Raw genomic sequence first — 19,442 nt, forward strand, 5'->3', positions numbered from 1 at the left:
TTTATCCATTAGTGCTTTAAAAAGAGGAGGGATTTCGGCCCCTCCTCTCATGCTTTCTCTAGGCATTTTGGCAGCACCCCTCCTCCCCTCATTCCTCCTTCCAGCCGCAAGAGAAAAGGGAGAAAAAGAAAGGGTGGGGTGGCCTTCTTCTTCCTCTTCCTTGGGTCCAGCGTAGGAGAAAAAGAAAAGGCTGCGAAGAGCCTTTGTTTCTTCTTCCTCCTCTCAAGCCAATCAAAGGTTGATTCAAAGGAGAGGACCTCAGCCATCTAAAGCCATCTCTGCAAGGGAGCTAGCATCCCGGGGAGATCCAAAGGTTTCGATCGACTCACTACCTCGTGTGGATATCCGTAGAGGCCGGACACGTGTGCGGCTTCCATCGAACCTTCTACAAATCTACGTAAATCAGATTTGCGGAGACCATCTACCCGCACAAGGTGAAGATCTGATCTTCTTAATGATTTTAAAATGGTTTAAAATAATTTAATTCTAATCTATCTACAAACGAAAGGTTTTAAAATACGTTCATGCGATGAACGGATCCCGCATATGTTTTTCCGCTGCAATCTGAAAATTATTTCGAAATTTTCATGGCATATGAGGGATACTAACAGATCTTTTCCTTCAAATTGAATAGCTTTGCGAGATCTACAACAACACCTTTAAGGGTTAAAACGGGTTAAAATTTCATTATTTGGGTCTTGAAATAGGTTGATCAAACTAGAAGTTTCTTTTTCGGAAAGAATCTTGATTTAGCGTATCTTCCGATATGTGAAAAATAAGGCAAAGCGACAGAAGAACAAGTTGATATAGAAGTCTAGATCTCCTCAAGCAAATTTTTAGTTTTTTCATGATTAATTTATTTAGTTATATTTATTTTTAGAAATCTTATTCTATTCAAACTAGGAGAGAAATTGAATCATAATTATACAAGAAATAACTTCGCTACTATTATAAATAAGAATTATGTACCTCAGTTTATAGTTGATGGATCGTTAATAGAGAAAAAAGAATACAAAACCCTATTTTTGAATTTTTTTCATTTCTTTTTAATTATCCTTTGAGTTTTTGGAGTTCGGCAGGTTGAAGATATTCTTCTTTTTTTTTTCTTGTCGGTTCATTTTGTCCCAACATTATTAGGAAATTAAAAAAAGAAGAATTATGACTTAATAGATATAGACTAGCACCACTCTTTAATTGTTTAACAGAATATAGATATGGGTTGATTGTTTTTTTAAAAATTATTTTTTGATGATAACGGGAGGTGGACCCACCCAGAATTTATTTATATAGGTGTTTTACAATGATGATCGAAGTAAGTTGAGAACGGCCCACAAAGCTACCAGGCCAGAATTTATTTACATAGCTTCTGCTGGCCTGTTGGATTCACTCTTGGGGTTTTCCACGTTGGTACGACCACGCAACGTGATTTCCAGGGTCCTTGCATCCCGGCCTTTGGCAGTGGTATTCTTAAAGAGCAGAACAACTCGAGAGAGAAAGGATGGAACCGCTTGGGTGCTCTTTAACTTCTTCTTCTTGGAGCATTTATAATTGCGATCCATCAGTTTCTTCAGCCTCCCCAACGTACCTTCTTTTTTTTATTTTTTTATTTTTTAGGATGGATGGATCATATCTGACGAATACGGATACATCCAATAAAATCAAAAAATAGGATACCTCGAAATGTCAAGAGCAACTCCCCATCTTCAACCCACAGAATATCGCTGGAGTGACAGGCTACATAAGCAGCCATCCAATCCATAGCTGTATTGGCTTCGCCGTATACCTGCTTAGCCTAAAAGATCCCTCTAATCCTCACGATCGCCCAAATGTCACCGTAGCTCCATTGGTGTTTTGTGCGCCTTCTCCCGTTAGAAGGGTATTGCAGGAATCTTTTAGTAACTGTTTTGAGTTTTCCATCCTAGTTGGTTGTCCAGTCATGCAGGAGAAAGCAAGCTTTTTGGCGCACCAGAATACTCCTATTGTTACGCTCTTTCCAAATACACCAGCAGATGGCAGAGACCAAGCAATCCCACCCAATCCATTGCCTCTGATCAGTTTCTCTGTTTCTCCAGGTAGTCCACAGTTCCTCCATCGATGGAGGAAGAGGGGCAGAAGATATTTTGCAAAGGAACACTTCAGAAAACTATGATCAGTGGTCTCATCCTCTACTCCACAAAGAGGGCAAGCTGGCGGGCAATTCCTGTTTCTCTTCTTCAGATTTTCCGTTGTGAGAATTTTGTTTCTGAACGTTAGCCAATTGAAAATTTTCACCTTCTCTGGCAGTAGCAGTTTCCAATTTCTCTTTCCAAATGCCAACGATACGCCTCCATGACCAAGGAAGTTATAGCGCCGTTTTACCGAGAACGTTTTAGATTTGCTCCATTTCCACTCTACAGAGTCTTCCTCTGGCGTGAGAGAGACCAAGTTCATCTGGTTTTAGACCCTACTAATTGCAAATCCAAACAAACTACAAAAGAATAAATTCTAACATGGGAATGCTTCATTAGAACAAATTCTGTTATAGGACTCTCACCGAAAGTCCACCGGTGAGGCTTTGTGCAGGTCAGCCGGCACGCAGGAAGTGGCGTCCCCATTCTATCATGATTGTTAGCTCCCCCGACTCCTCTGACGTGGTCACCCTTGGGCCGAATTTGAACCACAACAGGTATATTGTAAAACACATAACGGGAGATCATAAAGTTATCTATTTATCATGCATTGTTCCTTTCAAAATTTAGCTCATAAATCAACGTAGAAGGAAAACATTTTGAAAAATGAAACAGAGACTACCCTTTTCTCCTTAATCTGGTTTTAGACGCTACTAGTTACAAATCCAAACAAATTACATTAGAAAAAACTCTAACATTGGAATGCTATATTATAAAATATTAGAATAACTTTTATTATATAATGGGAGGTCTCTCAGAAGATAGATCATTAACATTATAAAGATTGTTAGTGTAGACTGTAATTTTTAACCTAAGACTTCACCTAAAATGGCTAGCTGGAAGGTATTCTTTGGGTTCATTGATATTGTATAAGTACCTAAGATCTACCCAACGAATAATCGATGTGAGACTAAACATACATCCACATAGGTCCTCACATACTTTCTCCATTCAAGTTTTGATGTCCTCATCAGGCTAAAAATTTGAATTAATTCAAATCTAATCACAAACACCTCAATCGGCCCGTGGTCAGCCCCAATAGATCTGTGCTACAGTATTCCTTAGTTCATATAGGTTATGGGTTCGATCCGCTCTGATATCATTTGTAACAATTCAAGATCTCATCCAAAATGATTGGCTAAAAAATATTATTTGGGTTCCTTAATCCTATATAAATACCCAAGATCTACCCAGTAAATAACCGATGTGGGACTAAATATACGTCCGCAAGGTCTTCACATAGACCTTGGATGAGGTACCAAAGAACTCATGTAACCACCAAGGTGGTAGCACGGTGGGAACGGGTCTTTGATTCCACCGGAGTGGCCCAAATTCGAAACGCACGGACGTCGATTAAATGCGGAGACCGGATACCCCCGCCTGATTTGCTCAGTGGAGTCGCTATCTGGTCTGCCGGTACTTAGGTGGTGCTGGTGCGACGTACTTATACGTGGGGCAGCCCACTAGTGGGAAGGGTATGAGTAAAACTTATCTACCCGTATCGAACATTCTCCAACGAAAAGGGAGCCAAGTGGAAGTTGCTATGCGGTTGAGGTCTTCCTCTCCCCCCTCTTTCCATTTTTTTTACCTAAAAAAAAAGAAAAAAAGAACTCATATATAAATGATCATCATATATCATTGTTGGGCACTTGATTTAACTAAAATGGCCTGACCAACTAATTCCAAATATATTGCGAATGTTCTTGATTGCTATAATTATTTTTATGGTGCATTACTTCTTACGTAACAATGAAAAAAAGAAAGCTTCCAAATCTATCCAAAATTAATTTCATCAAATATGTTATTGTGAAAAATCATTCAAAACCAATCTGACAGCGGACCACTGTAAATTTCCTCCCTTCTTTCCTGGAGACCATCAGAATTGCTATGGAAAAAAAATGAGGCCTTCCATATCTCCCTATCTTCCTGCTCCTCTTCTTCATCCAAAGCTCCAAGAGTCAAAATTATAGCATACTTATAAAAGGTTAACTACACAAGTACATGTAACCAGAGCAGCAATCTAATCCAAGATGCTAGTAAGGTTATATATATATATATATAGGTCATCTTAGGAGTATATTAGTTGAGGATGACATATGGGTAGTGTCCTCTGTAGCTTACAAATCCTCATAAATACGTGCCTGAAACAGACAGCTCACAGAAGTAATTTCCAAATCCATGGTCATCAGGTGAAATTTGTAATGCATTAAACAGTTGGAAAACAGCCAGCTCTTAGCTCCATCCTGCCTCTTCTGCCCTGTATCTCTGAAAATGACAAGAAAGTCCCAGAGCATACAAGAAAACAATGATCTGATTCCAGATTTGCATTTGATTCATCAGGATTATATGATATAAGGATATTTGACGTAAGGAGAAAAAAATCTAATGATTTTGTGCTTCTATGTAAAGTCAATTTGGGAAGTTGAAAGGCAACTTTGGAATGTCTTCAAAGTCTATGATTGCCGAAGTTTTTGCACCCAATCAGCTACTTCTTTATTTTCTTTCTTTCCTTAAATTTCCATTTCTTTTTGTTTGAATTAGAGTAGGCTTTTATTTTAAGATATATTTTAATTTCATATGCCTCACGATAAGAAGAAGAATGCAAAATGGTAGTGAAATAATTAATAGTTGGTGGATATCCATGCTTCTCTCAAAAAGCTTATATATATATATATATATATATATATATATATATATATATATATATATAGTTTGTGGAGATCTTCCACATACATCTTGCTGGTTAGAATGAAGTGGGCATTCTCTCTCTTCTTCCTTGCAGTCTTCGTCTCCATTGCTCTGCATGTTCATCGAGTCAGCGGAGATGCAAAAATTTCGAAGACCATCAATGTCAATCTCGATGGTACAGGAGATTTCAAGACCATCCAAGAGGCCATTGGTTCAGTGCCTGCGAACAATGGGGAATGGATACGGATTCATATCTCGGCAGGAGTCTACAAGTAATGCCCGTCTTATGATGAGCTTGATTAAAATTCAAACTTTCTTTTTTTTTTCCTAGTGGATACAAAGTTATGCATGCGTAGGTTTCATGCAGGGAGAAGGTGTACGTACAAGAACATCGCGGGTTCATCCTACTGGAAGGGGATGGGCGTGAGAACACAGTGATTGAGTGGGCGGACTATGCCGGCGATGCCGAGAAGCATGATACCGTCTCCTCTGCCACCTTCACATCGCGTGCCCACAATTTTGTCGCTAAAAAGATTACTTTCAAGGTTTTTCATCACAATAAGATTTGTGAAATCTTGTCATTCATTTATATATTTATTCTTGTTCTGGCTACAAAAATATAAGATTTTTGGTCGAAAAATCTTTGATAGTCGTAACACACCATTGCATTTTGCGTTGTCCTAGTTTCAGCTATTGCTCTGAAACAAATTTACATTTGAAACCATGCAGAATAGTGCAGGCGCTGTAGGGCCAGCAGTGGCAGCTATGATACGAGGGAACCATTCCGCTATCTACGACTGTGGCTTCATTGGCCTCCAGGACACACTTTACGATCAAAGGGGACTGCACTACTACAAAGATTGCTACATTGAGGGCGCAGTTGACTTCATATTTGGAGACGGCCAATCTATCTATGAGGTATGGAGGAAAAAAACCTTGTTGACCCATGTAAAATTGGCTTGGTAATTCATGGTTCAACCAAAAATTTCTTACTTTCTATGTATATATATTATTTAAACAAGACCCGTTTGACGAATCCAAGTTGGCTTTACGCTTTACCAAGGATCTTTGTGGGTCAGTTTGAAACCTAACTCAAAATATAGACCTAATTACTTGGTAGACTCGTACCAGAAATTTAGGGTTTGAGTAGCAACAGTGACAAAATTTAGGCAGTTTGTTATCTGATCCATGTCGACGAGTCAAGTTGGCATAGGGGTCGAGACCTGGCTAGGCTAGACCTTAAGTCAACCCATGCCATTTGAGCCAATCTAATTAGCTCGATTCACCGTTTGTTATGCAAAATTCTTGACCCGAAACTTACCGCAAATAATGTGGTCTGCTAACAATTAATTTTGCTTGTTATAAATCATGCAGGGATGCACCATATATACAAAACACCAATCTGGCTTTGTGACGGCTCAGCAAAGACAAGGCCCTACCGAGGGGAATGGGTTTGTCTTCAGGTACTGTAATGTGACTGGGACTCAGAAAGCCGAGTTAGGTAGAGCATGGGGACCTTATGCGCGGGTTATATTTTATGAAACGTTCATGTCGGACATTGTGAATCCTGAAGGGTGGAATGCTTGGAACTCCAAGGAGTAAGTTAATCCCTCTTGGTTCAGTTATTTGCATGTATAATTTCCAAACTATTTTTCATATTTGATTGCCATGAAGGGCCTTCACAGCTTCATTTTGCAATTACCTGATTTATGAGTCATTTTACATTTCTTGTCAAAGTAAAAAAGTTCTTTTTTGCTTTGGTAAGATCAATCAACACTGGCTTCAATGGCCATTAAGATAGTATGCTACCTGGTTTTCTTCTCCAAGATGCTGCAAAGTTTTGACTTCCTTATTTCTGCTAGTAGATTAGCATTTGTATACATGCATCATAAACATGTTGACTATATCCTATAACCTGTATTTCATAGTTTAATATGTACAAAGACATATGCTCTTTACCTTTCAATTGAATAATTTTTATTTGTAATGATGCAGGGAAGATTTAACTTTTGTGGAATTCAGATGCACTGGACCCGGATCAAATACATCACACCGGGTGAATTGGATGAAGAAATTAAGTCCTGCAAAGCTGAAGAAATTTACTGACATAACATATATTGACAGTGAAGGATGGATTAGCGCACAGCCTTAATTTTAATTGTATTCAAACTGATATCTAAAATGGAATATGTCTGATGTAAGCTATCACCTTACGTCGTTGCAAGTACTCTCTCCCTCTTTGTTCGATCGATCACTGCAGGTTATGATGACATCTTCTTGTCTAGAAATTTAATAAAAGCAAACGTTCTATTATGAAATCATCATATAAATAAGAAAAAATATGGTAGTTACACTTAGTTGTTTGCTATTCAATGATCTTGATTTTTTGAACAATTCCTGTTGAAGATCAACAATTATGATCCATCATTCATCCACACGAATGGTGTTATTTAGTTGTATTTTATAAATTAGGATCATTGTTGAGATCTGCATTGCCAAGGAATATCGATCTCTTATACCTTCCGAATGCCGAGTAGCAATTTTAAGGGTGTGTTTATGACTGCAAAAATAAATGATGAGGTAGCTTGGGATATCCATGGTGATAAGATCTAGTCTAACATAAGTCTGACGTCCGGGAGAAACTCTTGTTTCCTAGCCATTTCTTGAGGTGGCCATTTTTGCTAATCTTCAGGAGCACAAGGATCAATTGAAATATCATGCCCGCTGTTGGTTCCATCAAAGAAGAACCTCTGTGTTCTTCTTTGCCATTTTACCGAATATCTCTCATGAGTTGAGCCGCATGTAGTGTATCTCACAATCTTGGGCTGCAGTTTAAGACATGGCTAAATAGAGAAAAATAATGTATCTATTGGACTAAAACAATACATAATTTAACATTTTTGATCTTCTTATTTATGTTATGCAGTCTAAGGTTAAGCAAATTCAAGAAGGCTCTATGTAAGTTTTTTCAATAGAATATCTTGCAAACTTGAGAGCTTAAAAGGACTAGCACGAAAAATAGGACTGATTTATGAATAACATAATTCATTATGGCTTAGAAGAACTTATATGAAGTAATTTTTTAAAAATAAAAACATAATTCAGTAAGGCCATTCTTAGCAGACTTTTTTGTAGAAGAATATTTTAGTTAACTGGCAAATTAATCAATGTCTCATATAGATCAATCCCTGAATTTTTTTTATATTTATGTAGTAATCTCTATTTTAATATATTTCACCTCCCGAGTCTCGAAACTAATTATTTCTTATATGTTCCTCAAATTAAATTAACTAGATTATAATAGAATAGTCTGCTTATATTTCCCAACTATATGAATATCATATGTCTCCTGGATATTATTGCCCATAGTACTCAAACTTAACTGACCCCTTAACTCATTCACATAGATACAGATTTAGAAAATGTGAACCCGAGCGATGCTATGAAGAAGCTGTTGAACGCACAATAGGTAGGACTGCAGGAGTGATCCATGGAAGCACCAGAGGGTCGGCAATTCGATCAAACACCATTTGCTTAAAAGCGTTAGCACAGAGTCCATTTAAAAGAAAAAATCCCACTTCCATCTGCTCGACGCTTTTTTTTTTTTTTGCTTAAGCGGGTGCTTTATACAGTGCGTGTACGAATGCACTCAATAAAATCAAAATACAACAGCTCGCAAAGTGCCAGTGGCAGCTCCTCTCCCTCTAACCAAAGGGTGTATCCTGAGTGATGGGCCGCGTAGGCAGCCACCCAGTCGGCCGCCTCATTGGCTTTTCTGAATACATACTTGGCCTGAAAGGCCCCCCCATCTCTCACCATCATCCCTATGTCTCGGATCAAGAGGTGATCCGTGCTCTCACCCCTCGACCCCCTCTAAATCCACCCGATAATCGTGGCCGAGTTGCTCTCCAGAATGATTGAACTGGCCTGCAGCATCACCCGCACATGTGGAAGACCCGCCCAGGCAGCTCGCAACTTTGCCTTCGGAACCGACGTATCAAACAGCTGGTAGCCACCTACTGCCACCACCCTGAAGTACGGGTTCCATATAACAAAGCCTGCACCGACCCGCGTACCGCCATCCAGCACGGACCCATCGAAGTTAACCTTGAAGAAGCTCGGGGGTGGGGGCTCCCAAGTGAAAAATACCGTCTGAGGAGCTGCCGGAGCAGAGAAGAAACCCCATATGTCCCGAGCTGTTAAAAGTTTATCTGAAGAGGGGGTGAGCCTGATCTCTGTAGCCTGTGCTCAAGCAAATTCCGCAACAAACCTTGGTGACACTTTGCCCGATACTTTTGCGATGAAAATTGCCGATACTTATAAGCACGTAGTTCCGCCATTGTTACCATTCTACTGTGCTGATTTATTGCTCCAGCCAACCAGGGAAACATGCTGTGATCCCAATTCCGAGGATTGCGCCTCCCACAACATTTGCTTCGATCGAGCCATCAAAATTAAGTCTGAGCCAGCCGGGACGAGGTGGTGTCCATTCCAAATAACAGACAAGCGCCAAAACACAAGAAGCGTGGGCATTTATGCATGAAATCTGGCAATAAAAATAACTGTAAGCTCCACCAAGAGTAGCATATATTAAAACAAAACGATGCATGGTAACTGATCACTGTATTATGGTATTGTTTCAATGTTCGGTCGACACTTGCATTCGTCCAAACCATTGAACTTTGACAAATCATATATTTGTTAATAGATCTTTGGCTTGATTTCTGGGTGTAATTGCAGTGGGAATATTCTGATCCATCTGCATGTGAATTAAGCTCCCTTGGCCAAATTTCTACAGTAAAGATCTACCTGCGATTTTCTTAATTTCCACAATGGAAATCTCAAATATACATATCTTGGAGAAAGCTAAATTGTAAGGATTATAAAGGAAAATATACCATATTTTTACCCTGCCATAATGGGTTTTTATGCTAATTATGAATAAAAGTTTTTGGCAACCCAACGTTTGCTTATATATATATATCTATCTATCTATCTATCTATCTATCTTCCACATATACTAGTTAATTTTTGTCCAATTGGCCGTATTCCATATTTCTAGCTCGAATGAATAGGGCATTCTCTCCCTTCTTCCTTGCAGTCCTTGTCTCCGTCGCTTTGCATGTTCATCAAGTCAGCGGATTAGATGCAAACATTACGAAGATCATCAAGGTCAATCACCACGGAGCAGGAGATTTCAAGACCATCCAAGAGGCCATAAATTCAGTGCCTGTTAACAACAGCCAATGGATACGAATTCATGTCTCGGCAGGAGTCTACAAGTAATGCCATCTTATGATGAGCTCGATTAAAACTCAACCTCCTTTTCTCTAGTGGATGCTAAGTTACGTGACTTCATGCAGGGAGAAGGTGTGCATACAAGACCATCAAGAGTTCGTCCTACTGGAAGGGGAAGGGCGTGAAAAGACGGTGATTGAGTGGGGGGACTATTCTGGTGACTCCGGGAACCATAATACCCTCACCTCTGCGACCTTCACATCGCGTGCAGACTATTTTGTCGCTAAACATATTACTTTCAAGGTTTTTCGTCACAAGAACAGCTGCTACAAGAGTTGTGAATTTTTGCAATTTATCTATGCATTTCTCTCTATATATATTCGTTGCAACAATACAAAGACAGGCGAGCGTGGATATTTATTTATACTTCAAACCATGCAGAATAGTGCAGGTCCTGTAGGGCAAGCAGTGGCAGCTTTGTTACGAGGGAACCATTCTGCTTTCTACGGCTGCGGCTTCATTGGCGTCCAGGACACACTTTACGATCAAAAGGGACTCCACTACTTCAAAGACTGCTACATTGAGGGCTCGACTGACTTCATATTTGGAAGCGGCCAATCTATCTACGAGGTATGGAAAGAAAGAAAAATAAAAAAAAAACTCTGGGTTATTCCTGGTTCGACCAACTATGGTACTGTACTATGTCAAAGTTTCTAGACCTGAAGCTAACATCCTACCATATATAAGCATCATTCTTCTTGATTAATTTATCATCGAAGTCGAATAACGATTAGTTTGCATCTTATGAATCATGCAGGGATGCACGTTATTTACGGTTCTACGACCTGGCTTTCTGACAGCTCAAGGAAGGCAAGGCCCTGCCGAGGACAATGGGTTCGTCTTCAAGCATTGTAATGTGACTGGGACTCAGAAAGTCTTTTTAGGTAGAGCATGGGGACGTCAAGCACGGGTGATATTTTATGAAACTATCATGTCGGACATTGTGAACCCTCAAGGGTGGATTGCTTGGCTTGGGCAGGAGTAAGTCGATTACCCTTGTTATAATTATTCGCGTACATGCATGGTTTCAGAACTAGTTTTCGATAATTATCATGAAGGGCCTTCGTGCCAGCTTCATTGTGAATTTTCCATGCATCATTTTACATTTCCTGTCGAAGAAAAAAGTTCGCTTTAACTCGTACGAATTGAGGTTTGGCCCTAGGATGAAAAGCCATTACATGTTCAAGCACTAGATTTCCATGGCCATTTCATTTTTCAGTCTTTGTCCTATGTTACAAAAAAATGGCAGTACCTCTTGTCAAGTCTCCCTCTAAATGGGAATATATTGATTACCCAGTACTCCTTCGATAATGTAGTGATAGTTCTTTAGAATAATTTCAATCAAGATGGATTTTGAGGGGCCTGCGGAAACTAGGCTGCCATCAGGTATCCACTTGTCGAGTGAGTTTATGGTAGGTCTATAAATATGCTAGAAATCCACATATTCACAACAATAGCTGTGTCGTCGGAGGGCTCATGCATGAATGCAAGATTATCAAGATGTTTGCAGATAGGATGAAAAGGAATTAGTATTGTTCTTGCGATTGTCGCCTAGCGGACTAGAACATTTGCATTAGTTTCGAGAATGTGGGATCGAACAACTTGGGCATCTCATATACATCCAAGGGATTTTATTGATTTTGTTAGGGGCTGCTAGCTAGCTTTTATGACTAATTTCAAAGAGTGACATTTGATCCTTGTCTTCACAACGAAAAAGGTCATATCAATCACTACATGGCTTCAGCGGTCAATAAGATATATAGTTTCTTACCTCGGTTTTCCTTTTCTAAGATGCTGCAGAATTCTACTTTTTTGTTTCTGTTAGTAGATTAACAATCATGTATATGCATAGAAACATGTTGACATTGTTCTGGAGTCTGTTTCTCATAGTTTTAATATGTATGAATATGTATGCTCTCTATCTTTCTATTGATTAATTTTTGTTTGTAATGATCCACCAGAAAAGAATTAACTTTTGTGGAATCTGGTTGCTATGGACCCGGATCGAATACATCACAACGGGTGAAGTGGATGAAGAAACTAAGTCGTGCTGAGCTGAGGAAGTTCACTGATATGACATATATTGACCGTCAAGGATGGCTTAGTGCACTCCGCGAAATTTAATTTTATTCGAATTGATCTTAATTATGCGCAACTTCGATCTGATGTAATTTGTCTCCTTACATTGTTGCATGTACTCTCTCCCTATCTGTTCTACCGCTGTAGTTTATGAATATGTTGTCTTGATTTGAAATTAAATAAATTCAAGCATCCTATTTTGTATTCATCACATAGCAGGAAAATATGATAGTTATTCTTAGTTGTTTGCCATTCAATGGAAATCTCAAACAATTCTCTGGTTGAATAAGGAAGATTTCTGGGAGACATTGCAGCAACGATGTTCTTAGACATGTAAATGTGAATTAAGTTCAATCCCCTTAGGGCTCGTTTGGTTCGCGGGAAGTATTTTCCCTCCTACGAATATAATTTCTGAAAATCAGATTCTTAGGAAGAGGATACCTAGAGAATTACTTTTGGTATGTTTGGTTGACCATGGAAAAGTGACAAATTTTCAAAGTGCTTATGTTTGGTTGTTCATCTACTTTTCTGGAAAAGTTATGTATAATTCCTATTATGTCCTTAATAAAAATTAGGTTTTTAATGCCTCATTAATGCTTCTTTAATGCTGAAGGGTCTTTTTGGAAAAAAATAAAAAATGAGTGATTCCCATCTCATGGGAAAGTAACTTTTCTATATTTTTCATAGGAAAGACTTTTTCATGAAATGTGAGAATCATATTTCCATGAGAATACAACTTTCCGATCTTTCTTCTTTGAAAACTCCAACCAAATAAGAGGCATCTCATTACTTTTCCATTAACCACACTTTCCCCCTTCTTTTACTGCGAACCAAACGAGCCCTTAATTCCCACAGTGGAAACCTCATATATATATACGTATATGTGAGAAGGCTAAATTGTAAGACTTATAAATTAAGGAAGATATTAAATATACCATATTTTTTCCCTGCCATACTGGATTTTTATGATAACGAATTAAAGTTTATGGCGGTCCATCATTTTCTTACATGTATGTATGTATGCATGTATGTATGTATGTATGTATGTGCATATCTTCCCCATACACTTGTTAATTTTTGTCCAATTGGCTGCACTGCATCTATCTAGCTAGAATGATATTGCCATTCTCTCTCTTCTTCTTTGTGGTCTTCGCCTCTATCGCTTTACATGTTCATCAAGTCAATGGAGCTCCAAATATTGTGAAGACCTTTGCTGTCCATCAATGAGGCATGGACAGAAAAAACTTTTAGGGTGCTGGCCATTCCTGCAAAAAGTTTTGACTCGTGCGAAGTTGGCTTGGTTATTCCCGGTTCAAAGTTTCTTGAGTCACACAAAACCACTCATGCCCCATGGCCAGAAGAACTTTCTGATCTGAGGAAGTACACCGATATAACATATATTGATAGAGAAGGATGGGTTGGTGCACAACCCTAAATTTAATTATATTCGAACTGATCTTAATAAAACATGACTTTCTATGAAAGTTGTTGCCTTACATCGTTGCAGGCACTCTCTCCCTATCTGTAATATCATGGGATGCTATGATTACGCTGTCCTGTTTAGAAACTTAATGAAGACAAACTTTCTATTTTGTTATCACCTTATAGTAGGAAAATATGGTAGTTATTTCATAGTTGTTTGCCATTCAATGGTCGTGATTTTTTTTTTTTGGAAAATTACTATTGAAGATCGACGATTATGATACACTGGTCGTTGGCAAGAATGGTGTTATTTAGCTATATTTGATAAATCAAGAACATTGTTGGCATCCTCTGAACTATTATGGAAGAAGATTATAGGCTTCAATGCGATTCTTTCTCCTTTGCTTCTCGTGGCCTCGACCTCTTTCTCTCTTCCGCAATCGCTATGGTATTCCAACCCTCAACGGTCTTTTCTCAGCCTGCTTCCATCCGGTTCTGCCGCTCGGGCATCTTAAGCTCTCCCTTAGGCAGACCAAGTTGAGGATTGGGATTTCGTGATCAAGTTCGGTAAATAGGCCCACGTCAAAGCTAATTCTGGATATTTATGAATATAGATCTAGGTCGGTCTGTAATTCTATAATTTTACTGGTTGTACTGATCCAACCCATGAATCCCATAGAAGTTTTGGCCCAATCATCCAAATAGATCTTAAGAAAATATTTAGGAATAATGCAAGCATAATTATTTCAAAGAAAACTTGTTTGGTGAGCAAAACATCGCCAGCCTGGGTTTATTAGAGAGATTTTTAGCCCATCAAGAATGGGATAACTAGTGATTTCCCTGTAAGAAATATTTGTAATCTACTTATTCCTGAAGTAAACCCAATGTATGCTTTCCCAATGAATTGAAAAGAAGCTGGTCTCAAATGCAGTTATGAATGTATTTAGTTGTTTCCATCCAACTGCAATTTCTTTTAAGTTATTAAGAAAATCCAAAAATGTCTATCTTGCAAAGTGATTAAGTACTAAGAAAGAGAGAAGAAATATTAACATATCTGATAGAATAGTATTACCATGTAAAGTTTTCGCATTATTATTTTTTTTGTGTGTGTAAAGTGGTGGGAATCTATCCTCATTTCGGCGAGGTATGAATGGGTGCAAAAAGGACTCGAGCATCATCCTACTAGTCATGCCCATCTGGGTTCGAGTCCTGAGTAATATCATCCCTTAAGATTTGGCCGTCGGCCAGTTCGGTGGCCGCTCAGGTCGGCTCCATCTGTTAGCGAACTCGGCATGATTGCTGCTTAGTGGAAAAGCATGCCAGAGGCGAAGCTTTTAAGGTTCTTAATCTTGATAATTTGGTATTAAGTATAGACAAAAGATTAATAAGCTATTAATATTTTTTACCGCCCCATATCTAAGGTGTAATATAATTTATACAGTAATAGCTAGAATTTGTTCTCCTTCCATTGAAAAGTTTTCTTTGAAATGGAGATACTTGACAAGAGAAGTTTACCTAAATTTTTCTTGAGGACTCGTTTGGTTCATAGAAAAAGAAAGAGAAAGAGTGGAGTCAACGAAAAAAAAAGAAATGCTTTGTATTTGGTTGGAGTTTTTGAAACAACCCAGGATCTTACCCAAAATGGCTAGCCGGAAGTTATTATTTAGATTCCTTGATCCTGTATAAGTACCCAAAATCTACCCAGCGAATAACCGATGTGGGACTAAACACACGCTCGCATGGGTCCTCACATAGTCCCCCCATTCAAGCCCTGACATCCTCGTCAGGCTAAGGGTTCAAATCTATTCAAATCTAATCACAAACACCACGATTGGCCCGTGGTCAGCCCCAATGGATATGTGCTGCAATGTCCCTTATCCACATAGGTTATGGGCCGGGTCCGCTCTGATACCATTTGAAACAACCCAGGATTATCCAAAATGGCTAGTCGGAAATTATCATTTGGGTTCCTTGATCCTATATAAGTACCCAAGATCTACGCAGCGAATAACCGATGTGGGACTAAACACATGCTCGCACGGATCCTCACAGTTTTAAAAGAAGAAGAATGGAAAAGTAGCTTTTCTATATGAATAAGTTTCACATATTTCATTGCAAAGAAAAATCTATATGAAAAATAGAAAAGTCCAATTCTCACCGAATGAGAATTGGGATAATTTTTTTTTCAAAAATGTCCTAAAGATTCTATATAGATTAGAGTAACATCTTTTCTTTTATTAAGGGTATAACAGGTATTTTATACAACTTTCCTACATAAATAAATGTTCAACCAAATATAAGTCGCTCTAGAATGTGTCATTTTTCTATATTCAACTAAATATGCAAAAACAACTTTTTCAGGCATTAGCTTGATAGAAAAAATATTTTAGGGGGAAAAAATTCATTCCGCAAACTGAACAAGTCCCAAATATGCTATATGTTGCTTGGCATGTCATCTATATTGTGGAAGGAGGTTGTATCGTTCTTGCGAAAGAAGGATTCACCTTCCTTCGCTCGACTGCATCATTGGATCACTCCCCACAAAGATCTCAAAATGATCCAAACCATCATTCATTAGCCTGCATAGATCTTAAAGCGACTAGCAGATGATGTTGCGGTATATTTGCGCAAAGATCTCAAAATAATCCTTCTTTCGCCCGGAAGTCCCTATATTGTCATCTTTATTCTTAGATTGCCATCTCTAAAGATAATAATTATAAAAAATTATAAATAATATTTTTAAGGTATAAGCTTATGTGTGTGTGCATGAACTTTTTTTTTTTGTTTGATGATACCTTGGTTCCCTCTGGGCTGGTTTGGTCTGGCCGCCGCACGCCATGGGTGCGCCTCCACGCCCGGCCGGACGGGTGTGGCATTAAAATTTTCTAGGAATGCCTCTCAGATCTGCCTGCATAAGCTGCACAGTGATTCTATTCAAGTACCATGGTTCTAGCTTTCTTTTTCTCCATTTTTCTCTTAATTCTTTCATTATCAGCTTTCTACTTAATTGTTTGCTTCTATGCCATGCATAACATTTCTTTGATTTTTTTTGTCTTTGTATATGATTGATAGCTTAAAATTGAGCAATTGATATAAATTTTATCTTATTGCTTATTCTTGTTTTCCTGTTTGTTTTACTTCACAATTTGCATGTTCCTCCAGAGCTCCTTTTCTCCAAATGTTGTGAATTTATTACCAAAAGAATTAAATTTGATGGTTGGTATGATGGGCAAGCAATTGAGTCTTTGAAACTTAAAAGTTGCTGAGGTTTATTTCGGTTTGAAGACAACATCTAAAACCAGCGAGTGAGCTGCATTTTTACTGCTTTCACAAATAGCCGGAGCTTAGAAAGACCGACGCCGATAAGAATGTTTTTATTTTCTTTTAGAGTGTAAAGAAAGGTATTTACCACCCGGCCTTTAATTCAGATAGGGCTCGTTTGGTTCGCAGGAAAACGAGGGGGGAAAGTATGGTCAACGGGAAAGTAATGAAATGCCTCTTGTTTGGTTGGAGTTTTCAAAGGAGAGAGATGGGAAAGTTGTATTCCCATGGGAATATGATTCCCACATTTCATGGGAAAGTCTTTTCCATGAGAAACATGGGAAAGTTACTTTCCCATGAGGTGGGAATCACTCTTTTTTATTTTTTTCCCAAAAAGACCCTTCAGCATTAAAGAAGCATTAAAGAGGCATTAAAGACCTAATTTTTATTAAGGGCATAATAGGAATTATACATAATTTTCCTAGGAAAGTGGATGATCAACCAAACATAAGCACTTTGGAAATTAGTCACTTTCCCATGGTTAACCAAACATGTCAAAAGTACTTTCCTAGGTATCCTCTTCCTAGGAATCTGATTCCCAGGAATCATATTCTTAGGAGGGAAAATACTTCCCGCGAACCAAACGAGCCCATAAGAAGAGAGGTACAGGTAGGTAGATTGAAAAACTATTAGTTCTCTGGTAATCTTGCTTGCTATCCTTGTTACCCTTTAGAATCTTTTATTTCTTTATGTTCACGGATTAATGATTAAGACAAAAATTTCAAACTTTGCCGTTCTTAGGTCTAGAGTAGATTCTAGAGTAGATTCTTTGATTCGATCTTTTACTTCAATCAGAAAATACTTTGATTACTCTAAAATGAGAGATTTTTTTTTTGGATGATTTAATTATTTCTGCAGTGGTATTTATGAGCGAAACACTGATGTAGATCAGTAAATTATTTCTTTCTTCAATACTCGGTTAATTATTGGTTGTGTTTATAAAAAAATCTTCTTTTCGAGCATCATGATACATGGTGCAATTCTAATCAAAAAAGTACGGGACCTGCGCTTGGAATAGTGGGTTTCTTGTAGTAAATGAATCAGAACATATAGGTAGCCCCCTACGGACTTAACCGAATACTACCTGAACCAATCTGCATCGTCACCATAGAAAGTACGAATCCGATCAATTTCAACTTCATTGAAGTTTGATGGACGTACACGCTCCATGATAAACGCCCTTACCATTCCATACTGCTCTGCAGTCAACACTCCCAAATCTGGAAATGCTAACCAAAACTTCAATGGTAAAGGAAGTCTGCACAGGGGGTTGTTCACCTTTGCTTTTGAAACTTAGCTACATCGGAAAAGCCAGATGACTTTCTTACAAACCTCCCCCCAAAAACCCTTCGATGACTTATCGGCTGCCTTGCTTGAGGAAGAGTGTCACTAAAATGGAGGTATAGAAAAAATTACATAAACAAAGTGAGGTAAATCTCACGATACGCATCTCTTTAAAAGGCAAGGAGAGTATTGGCAATCAATTGGATTAAAAGTACTAGCGACAATTTTTAGTTAGTATTGGTTTGGTTCCTAAAAAAAGATGGAGAAAAGTGTGGTTCACAAAAAAAAAATAAAAAAAATGTCTCTTAGTTGGAGTTTTCAAAAAAGAGAGATTGGAAACTAGTATTTTTATGAAAATAAATTTTCATATTTTATAGAAAAGAAATTTTTTTGGAAAATATAGAAAAGTATCTTTTTTACAAGTTAAAAATTAAAGTCTTTTTTTTCAAAAACATTCTTAAGTCATCCAAATTTATGAGTAAAATTTTTTTCTTGTAGATTTCAAGATCCGGCCAATGAGGACTAGTGAAAGCATCAATTCAAATAAATTTGGAAAAGAAATGATCGAAGATATTGAGGTCTTGGGACTAATCTGTAAAAACATATAAATCAAATAGGCTCAGCAAATATTTCAATCTAATCATACTTCAAGAATATGATCTCGCGGCCAGAATAATCCACCACCTATTCAAAAAATGATGAGAAAGTCCGCACGGCCATGGACGGTCCGGATCAATTCACCGCTTCCCCCCAAATACCTACCTTCAAGTGGAAGAGAGCGCGAACCGTTTAGGCCAAGGCCAAGAAACGAGGGGCTCGACGCCCTCGCTCTCTCCCCCCCTATACAAAACTCCCCAAATCCCCCGCAGGGCCGACCATGGCGGACGAGCAATGCCGCGAGGGAGGCTACTCCCAGCTGAGAGATCTCCGCATCGGCCTCGATCGAGGAGGCGAAGGCGGCAAAGGAGGAGGAGAAGAGGACGGCGATAGCGACAGCGGCTTCTCGCTCTCTAACTCTGCTCGCCCTTCTTCTGTGATCCTTCGTCAGGTCTTTTATCCTTCTTTTCCGCTACATCGATGACTCTTTTTTTTCCCCTTTATTTGTTCTTTTCCGCTAATCAAGCCAATTTCAAAAAAAATGAATATGCAAATTCCATTCTTTCTTTTTATCACAATTAGGCA

The 19,442-nt window shown here is 38.5% G+C and overlaps 2 protein-coding genes across 2 annotated transcripts; both read left to right on the forward strand.

Annotated features, from left to right (window-relative positions):
- The first annotated feature begins 4,913 nt into the window (after positions 1-4,913).
- LOC103703607 (putative pectinesterase 10) lies at positions 4,914-7,008 on the forward strand. Its single transcript, XM_088719353.2, has 5 exons — positions 4,914-5,128; positions 5,224-5,423; positions 5,605-5,774; positions 6,231-6,454; positions 6,852-7,008. Exons 1-5 carry the CDS (start codon positions 4,917-4,919, stop codon positions 7,006-7,008), a joined length of 963 nt encoding a protein of 320 aa, XP_088575479.2. The 5' UTR covers positions 4,914-4,916.
- A 2,915-nt stretch (positions 7,009-9,923) lies between these two features.
- On the forward strand, positions 9,924-12,377 carry LOC113462501 (putative pectinesterase 10). The gene is made up of 5 exons (XM_088719354.2): positions 9,924-10,138; positions 10,220-10,397; positions 10,536-10,724; positions 10,912-11,135; positions 12,116-12,377. The coding sequence occupies exons 1-5, from the start codon at positions 9,924-9,926 to the stop codon at positions 12,276-12,278; spliced, it is 969 nt and encodes a 322-aa protein (XP_088575480.2). The 3' UTR covers positions 12,279-12,377.
- Positions 12,378-19,442: the final 7,065 nt, after the last annotated feature.

The sequence above is a fragment of the Phoenix dactylifera genome, chromosome 3, assembly GCF_051530095.1.
Source record: "Phoenix dactylifera cultivar Ajwa chromosome 3, Ajwa_hap1_PhDact_Kaust_v1.1, whole genome shotgun sequence".
In the NCBI taxonomy this organism is placed as follows: domain Eukaryota; kingdom Viridiplantae; phylum Streptophyta; class Magnoliopsida; order Arecales; family Arecaceae; genus Phoenix; species Phoenix dactylifera.

Bases quoted from the DNA above. Each gene is read 5' to 3' on its own strand.
- LOC103703607 (XM_088719353.2), top strand. From the start codon at position 4,917: ATGAAGTGGGCATTCTCTCTCTTCTTCCTTGCAGTCTTCGTCTCCATT. The intron at 5,129-5,223 runs GTAATGCCCGTC...GGTTTCATGCAG, and splicing joins ATCTCGGCAGGAGTCTACAA to GGAGAAGGTGTACGTACAAG. The intron at 6,455-6,851 runs GTAAGTTAATCC...GTAATGATGCAG, and splicing joins AATGCTTGGAACTCCAAGGA to GGAAGATTTAACTTTTGTGG.
- LOC113462501 (XM_088719354.2), top strand. From the start codon at position 9,924: ATGAATAGGGCATTCTCTCCCTTCTTCCTTGCAGTCCTTGTCTCCGTC. The intron at 10,139-10,219 runs GTAATGCCATCT...GACTTCATGCAG, and splicing joins GTCTCGGCAGGAGTCTACAA to GGAGAAGGTGTGCATACAAG. The intron at 11,136-12,115 runs GTAAGTCGATTA...ATGATCCACCAG, and splicing joins ATTGCTTGGCTTGGGCAGGA to AAAAGAATTAACTTTTGTGG.